At 52.8% G+C, this 6,331-nt stretch overlaps 2 protein-coding genes across 2 annotated transcripts; both read left to right on the top strand.

Moving 5' to 3' along the window:
- Positions 1–1,635: 1,635 nt before the first annotated feature.
- LOC131667538 (uncharacterized) lies at positions 1,636–2,871 on the top strand. Its single transcript, XM_058941006.1, has one exon. It carries the CDS (start codon positions 1,636–1,638, stop codon positions 2,869–2,871), a length of 1,236 nt encoding a protein of 411 aa, XP_058796989.1.
- A 180-nt stretch (positions 2,872–3,051) lies between these two features.
- LOC131667537 (uncharacterized) lies at positions 3,052–4,299 on the top strand. The gene has a single exon (XM_058941005.1). It carries the CDS (start codon positions 3,052–3,054, stop codon positions 4,297–4,299), a length of 1,248 nt encoding a protein of 415 aa, XP_058796988.1.
- The last annotated feature ends 2,032 nt before the right edge of the window (positions 4,300–6,331 follow it).

The raw sequence follows: 6,331 nt of genomic DNA, 5'->3' as shown, positions 1-6,331 counted from the left end.
CGATTTACAGTAGTAACTTCAGATGCATCGTGAAAGTTGGATAGAAAATAAACTGGTTTCTTATACATCCACTTGATCCAGGTAAGACCTGTCTTGGTAGTCATAAATTTATATTCTCCTATGTCCATTTTTTTTGTTGATTTTTTATCATTGATATTCGTTGGTAGACCAGAACGATTCTGCCGAACCGTGCCACATGCGCTTATTTTATCTTCTTTCAGTGATGAAAGAAGTTCCACCCCAGTAAAAAAATTATTGAAATATACGTGATGATTGCTATCAACAAGTTCTCGTGTAAGGTCTTTTACAACTCTTGTTCCCAATTGTTTTTCTGTGTTGTCTGCTTTTCTAGTATAGATTTGAAACTGGCATACGTAACCAGACTCATCTGCGCGAGTCCAGCACTTATATCCGCGTATTATAGGTTTCGCTGACATGTATTGTTTCATAGTACTTGTTTGGTCGAGTTGCCCGGCCTCGCGCGGCTCGAGTCAGGCTCCCCCTTTCCTCTATCCTCCGACGAGGAGACAACGACGCAGGACCTGAAGTGGGGGCAAGACTGAAGCCCCTTCTCCTGAATAACGTCACCGCCGTTGCTAAGCTCTGTTTACTTGGAGCTTTTCGGCCAGCATTGACCTGCGCTCTCCACCGTCAGAACTTTCTTTTCAACACGACTTTGTTCTTCCTTCGCCTGTTCTGTTACTGCGAGTGTAGCCAATAAAGCCTTCAAAAAAGAATATTGTATCTGTGTCGTCTCATTCCCGACGGAATTACATCCTCAGCTCCCGCGGCAGCGCTTCAACATTTTGGTCCTTCGAGCCGGATACCGGACAGCAATCGAGGTAGGTACCCCATTTAATTTGGGCTGAACGTCGGCCTAACGGCGGGCGGCCGCGCCTGGACCGAAGCCCGGCATCGCCGCGACTTCAGGCGCGGCCCAGAGGCGAGGCGCGCTCGCCTCAGCCCCGGCTTCGACTCGCCCCGGCCAGCTCAGCTGTCGGCAGACGAGCGTCCTGGCAGGGCGACCGCCAGCGACGCGCATGAGACGGGTCGAGGGAGGCTGGACCTTCGAGGCCCGGCTGGGACCGACCGCGTGCGTCGGCGAGGACCCGGTGGCCACGTCGAGCTCGGCGGCGGTGCCCCGGGTGGACGACGGCGACTCCAAGCGGCGTTCAAGATGGCCGCCTCCGACAGCAGTGACGCCTCGCCGGCACCGACGCGCCGTCGACGCCGACGACACCGGGTCTCGCCGACGCCAACGCGCCGTCGTCGCCCTACCAGGGCTCCGCGAGCCCCGGTCGACGCTTGACCCCCCCCCTCGAACGGCCCCCCAGCCGCATCACGGCTGTGGCTCTCGGTCGTCGCGGACGCACGTCCCGTCGCCGCGCCGACGGCGACGACACGCGTCCGGCCGACACCCCTGAGCGGAGGAGCCGGAGAACGCGCGCTGAGCCGGAGCGTCGGACGCCCGACCCTGGCCGACAGACGGCGACTCCGTCCACCTCCTCCGCGCCATGCGGTCTCTAAACCCTCATCATCTTCCAGATAAGTCTCACTGCCATCCAGGAAGCACTATTTGAAGTGCTGCGACAGACGGCGGATAGGGTCCGCGGCTCCCCAGCCGATCAATGGACAATGGGGATACTCCAGACGCGGCTCCAGCTCGTGGAGGGATACTGGGCCAACTTCTGCGACAATCACGTCCGCCTCCTGACCTCGACCGAGGACGACGCAGACGCCTACCGCGTCAGCAACCGCTACTTCGTCGCCAAGGACCTGTACTCCTCAATCAAGGGGAACCTCATCGACCTCCGGGATCGTCTATTCGCATCGGAGATCGGGTCACCGAGCCCCGCCTCGACCCCCTCATCCAGCGCTACCGGAGGCCTTGACATTCACGACGGAGGAAACGTCGCCTTGGCCCAGCTTCCCCGCATCACCCTACCTCGGTTCGGAGGCCTCGACGAAGAGTGGGAGTCATTCAAGGACCTCTTCATCGACATCGTGCACTCCAACACCAGCCTGGGAGATGCCACGAAGATGCTGTTTCTCAAGACGAATCTCGACGGCGCGGCGGCCGAGGCAATCAGGGACTTCAAGTCGTCAGGACACGACTACTCCACGGCCTGGGAGGCCCTCTGCAGCCGTTTCGACCAGCCAAAGCTGCGCGTGCGAGACCACCTCGACGCCCTACTCCACCTCGCACCGCTCGCCAAGGAATCGCCGGAGAAGCTCGGCCGGCCAGTCGGCAGTTGGGACGACTGGTTCGTCCATCTCGGCAGCCGAGCCATGGACCCTGCCACCCGAAGAGTCTGGGAGGAGGAGAGAGAGGAGAAAACCAGCGAGCCGACCTTCGAACAGCTGGGAGAGTTCCTCCAGCGGCGGTTCCGGACGTTGCGGTCGCTGTACCCCCCGACCTCCGCCCTCCCTCAATCGGCCAGCGCATCCGACGCATCCCGCAAGGCCGACCAGAGCCAGGGACGCCAGCCGAGCGGCCGACATGTGCGGGCCCACACCACTGGCCTCAAGCGGAGCGGATGCCCAGCCTGCAAGGAGGCTCACTATATTGGCCATTGTCTGACCTTCCGCGGCCTGACGCCTGAGGAAAGGAGGAGATTCGTCTCGGACCGCGGCCTCTGCTTCAACTGCTTGAGTGGCTCGCACTCGGCCAGGACCTGCCCGTCAAATGGGACTTGCAGAAGCTGCTCTGGGGCCCACCACACCCTCATCCACGAAGGAGCAGGCCGGCCGGCCAGACGTCCCGCTGACCGCGACGAGGACGAGGATCCCGCGCCAAAGGCCCCCCGCGTCCAGGCCGCCGTCACCCGAGCCTGTCCAGAGGTCTCGGCGAGGGAAGAGGAACAGTTATGACTGTCCCTCCTTCCCACTGCCGTCGTCCAGGCCAGCAGCGACGGCTCACCGCCGGTGCCGGGCAGAGCACTCTTGGACTCCTGCTCCGAGGTAACCCTCCTGAGCCTCACCCTCGCCCGCAGACTCGGCTGCAGGCTGCGCCGCGTCCGAGTCGACGTTGTCGGAGTCGCCGGCCCTGCCATGGACTCGGCGAGACACCAGACGATGCTGCACCTCAGATCCCCCTCCGGCGACCGACTAATCCGCATTGAGGTGCTCGTCCTGAGAGATGTTGGAATCGTCACCCCTTCCGGAGCCATCGAGAAGCCACGTCCGGATCCGCGGGGAGAGTTGCCCCTCGCCGACCCTCAATTCGACCGTCCGGCCGGAATTGATATTGTCATCGGTGCGGACGCCTACGGCCGGATCATCCAATCGGGCGTTCGGAGCTACGGCCCGCTTCTGGCCCAGAACACTGTGTTAGGCTGGACGCTCACCGGGCGCGCGGCCGCCGCTCGACAGGCCGACCAGGGCGTTGCCCTGTCTTGCGCCACCCTGTCCATCCCGGGCCCAGCGACCGGCCACGAGCGCCTCCTCGGCCTCGTCCAGAAATTCTGGTCTCTGGAGGAGGTACCCCAGACGAGAAGGATCTCCACCGCCGACGTCGAGTGCGAGGCAGCGTTCGCTCGAGGATGCAGCCGAGACCCCACAGGGCGCTACACCGTAGCCCTCCCGCTACGACCGGAACGTGTCGCTCTCCTCGGGGAGAGCCTGAGCCAGGCTCGTTCCGCCCTCGCCTCGATGCACCGCCGGATGCAGCGGGACCAGGAACTGTCGGGCCGCTACCACGAGTTCATGGCCGAGTATGAGAACCTCGGGCACATGCGGCGTCTCACTGCCGAGGAGCTCACCGCACATCAAGGACCGGCCGTCTACATCCCGCATCACGGAATCTGGCAACATCACGATCGAGGACGGAAACTGCGCGTCGTCTTCAACGCCTCGAGACCCACATCCTCCGGATACAGCCTGAACGACGCGCTGCACGCCGGGCCGAAGCTACAAGGGCACGTGACCACCGTGCTCACTAGGTGGAGGCTGCACCGTTACGCCTTTTGCGCGGACATCCAGATGATGTTCCGCCAGATCCGCGTGAGGCCAGAGGACGTCCACCTCCAGAGAGTGCTGTGGAGCCAGGACGCAGACTCCCCCGCTCACCACTACGCGCTGCAAACCGTCACTTACGGCGAGACCTGCGCACCGTACCTGGCCCTCCGGACCATCAGACAGCTCTGCGCCGACGAGGGCGCCCGCTTCCCACTCGCCCGAGAGGCCGCTGAGAACGACCTCTACATGGACGACTTCCTCAGCGGTGGCCACAGTTTGGAGACAACCCGACGCCTCAGGGACCAGCTGATCGCGCTCCTCACGGCGGGCGGCTTCCACTGAAGTGGGGGCAAGACTGAAGCCCCTTCCCCTGAATAACGTCACCGCCGTTGCTAAGCTCTGTTTACTTGGAGTTTTTCGGCCAGCATTGACCTGCGCTCTCCACCGTCAGAACTTTCTTTTCAACGCGACTTTGTTCTTCCTTCGCCTGTTCTGTTACTGCGAGTGTAGCCAATAAAGCCTTCAAAAAAGAATATTGTATCTGTGTCGTCTCATTCCCGACGGAATTACATCCTCAGCTCCCGCGGCAGCGCTTCAACAGTACTTCTTCCCTTGAATTTTATCATATAGACTCATCTACAGTTTGGTGCTTACCAGGATTGAAACTTTCTTTGACGGTTCGAGAAAGCTCGTCTAAAAGTGGTCTTACCTTATACAGTTTATCGTAATTTGGATCACCTTTTTTTGGTTCTTTAGAGTTGTCGTTGACATGCATATGAGACAGAAAAAAACTAAAACGATTAACAGTCATGAGAGATGGTATGTAAGAATCACGTAGCTGAGGGTTTTCACTCCAATAATCTCGGTAAGATGGCAATTTTTTTATACCCATCAGAATGTTAATGCCTAAAAATATTTTTAATTCTTCTTTTGTGATGGGATCTTGCTTACCCTTTTTTTGAGAAATGTACAGATTAGTTTGATGCAGAATATGATCCAATAGATCAGAAGAAAATAAACAAGAGAATATGTCTAATGGTGATTTCGCTGTATCTGGAATGTTTGGACCAAAGCTTTTAGAAAACATAAAATCCGATCTTGGCCGACTAACAGACTCCCAAATATCAGATTGATTTGAATCATCAATGTCTTCTGCGTCCATTGATTCTTCTTCGTCATCGTTATTATTTACAGTAGAAACATTTTCGTCTAAAAGTGATCTTGAGTTCACAACGTCTTCTTTGTTGTCAGAATCTTAAAGCCCATCAACTGATTCAGAATCGCTAGGAATTTCGGTTGTAACAACATTTTTTTTTCTCCCCATATTTATAACTTTTTGTAACTTTGAATACTTTCAATGTGCAAAAAGTAACTTTTATAAAAAAATATAAGCTCACGAAGTCATGTAAAAATATAAAATTAGTATTAGTTTTGATCAATAGCATTTGCAATGAAAAGTCAGAATTTTTGAAAATATTTCAGGATTGTAAAAAAAAGTTATTATTTTTATTTCCTATTCATAATAAAAAAGAGTTGTGATAAAAACAAAAAATTACCTCGAAATATATCACCTCATCTGCGATTTCAACGATTTAGATGTAAACCTAAACTACATATAATTTTTATCTCGATTTTTGTAAAGTGATTTCAAATTGGATTCAACAACAAGTAATGATTTATCAGCTGTTTTTAAAATTTTGATACTACCATCTTAGATCCGCGATTTTGAATTGAAAATTTGACAATTTTGATGTTAGATTTGTGATCGGCAATCTTAAAAACCCCCAAGTAGAGATTTTCAAGTTGATACATTTATTTTTTTTTAATTTCTGCCGTCATCTTAAATACGCCATTTTGAATTGAAAACTTTGGAATTCCGACTTTATTTTTGTAATCAGTGATCCCAAAACCCCCGAGTAGAGATTTTTAAGCTGATATATCTCTTTTTTTCAAAATTTTGGAACCGCCGTCTTGAATACGCCATTTTGAATTGAAAATTTTGGGATTTCGACTTCATATTCGTAATCAGCGACCTCGAAAACCCCCGAGTATAGATTTTCAAGTTAATACACTGATGATGTTTTTCAATAATGAATTTCTCAGAAAAAAATTGCATTTTTTCATGTTTGTTTATTTATATAACAATTATAATAAACAATTTTGCCAAATAAACCATTTTCCTATGTTCTCTTACTAATAAATTAGTATATGAACAAAAAAAAACCGGATGTAAATACGTTAGCAATTGATTAAATAGCGAAAATGTGAAGTAAAGTTTGTGGTAACCCACGTTACCACTGTGCAACAAAGGGTTAACAAATTTTTTTGACCTATAACTCATCTTTTTTTTTTAATTTCTTCCACTTCCTTTAAT

The sequence above is a fragment of the Phymastichus coffea genome, unplaced genomic scaffold (assembly GCF_024137745.1).
Source record: "Phymastichus coffea isolate CEN01 unplaced genomic scaffold, Cenicafe_Pcof_1.1 PCOF00067, whole genome shotgun sequence".
Taxonomy (NCBI): domain Eukaryota; kingdom Metazoa; phylum Arthropoda; class Insecta; order Hymenoptera; family Eulophidae; genus Phymastichus; species Phymastichus coffea.
The sequence above is the reverse complement of the archived record's forward strand: the minus strand, read 5'-3'. Positions and strand labels throughout refer to the sequence as shown.

Excerpts from the sequence above, each read along its gene's own strand:
- LOC131667537 (XM_058941005.1), top strand. The coding sequence starts at position 3,052 with ATGGACTCGGCGAGACACCAGACGATGCTGCACCTCAGATCCCCCTCC.
- LOC131667538 (XM_058941006.1), top strand. The coding sequence starts at position 1,636 with ATGGGGATACTCCAGACGCGGCTCCAGCTCGTGGAGGGATACTGGGCC.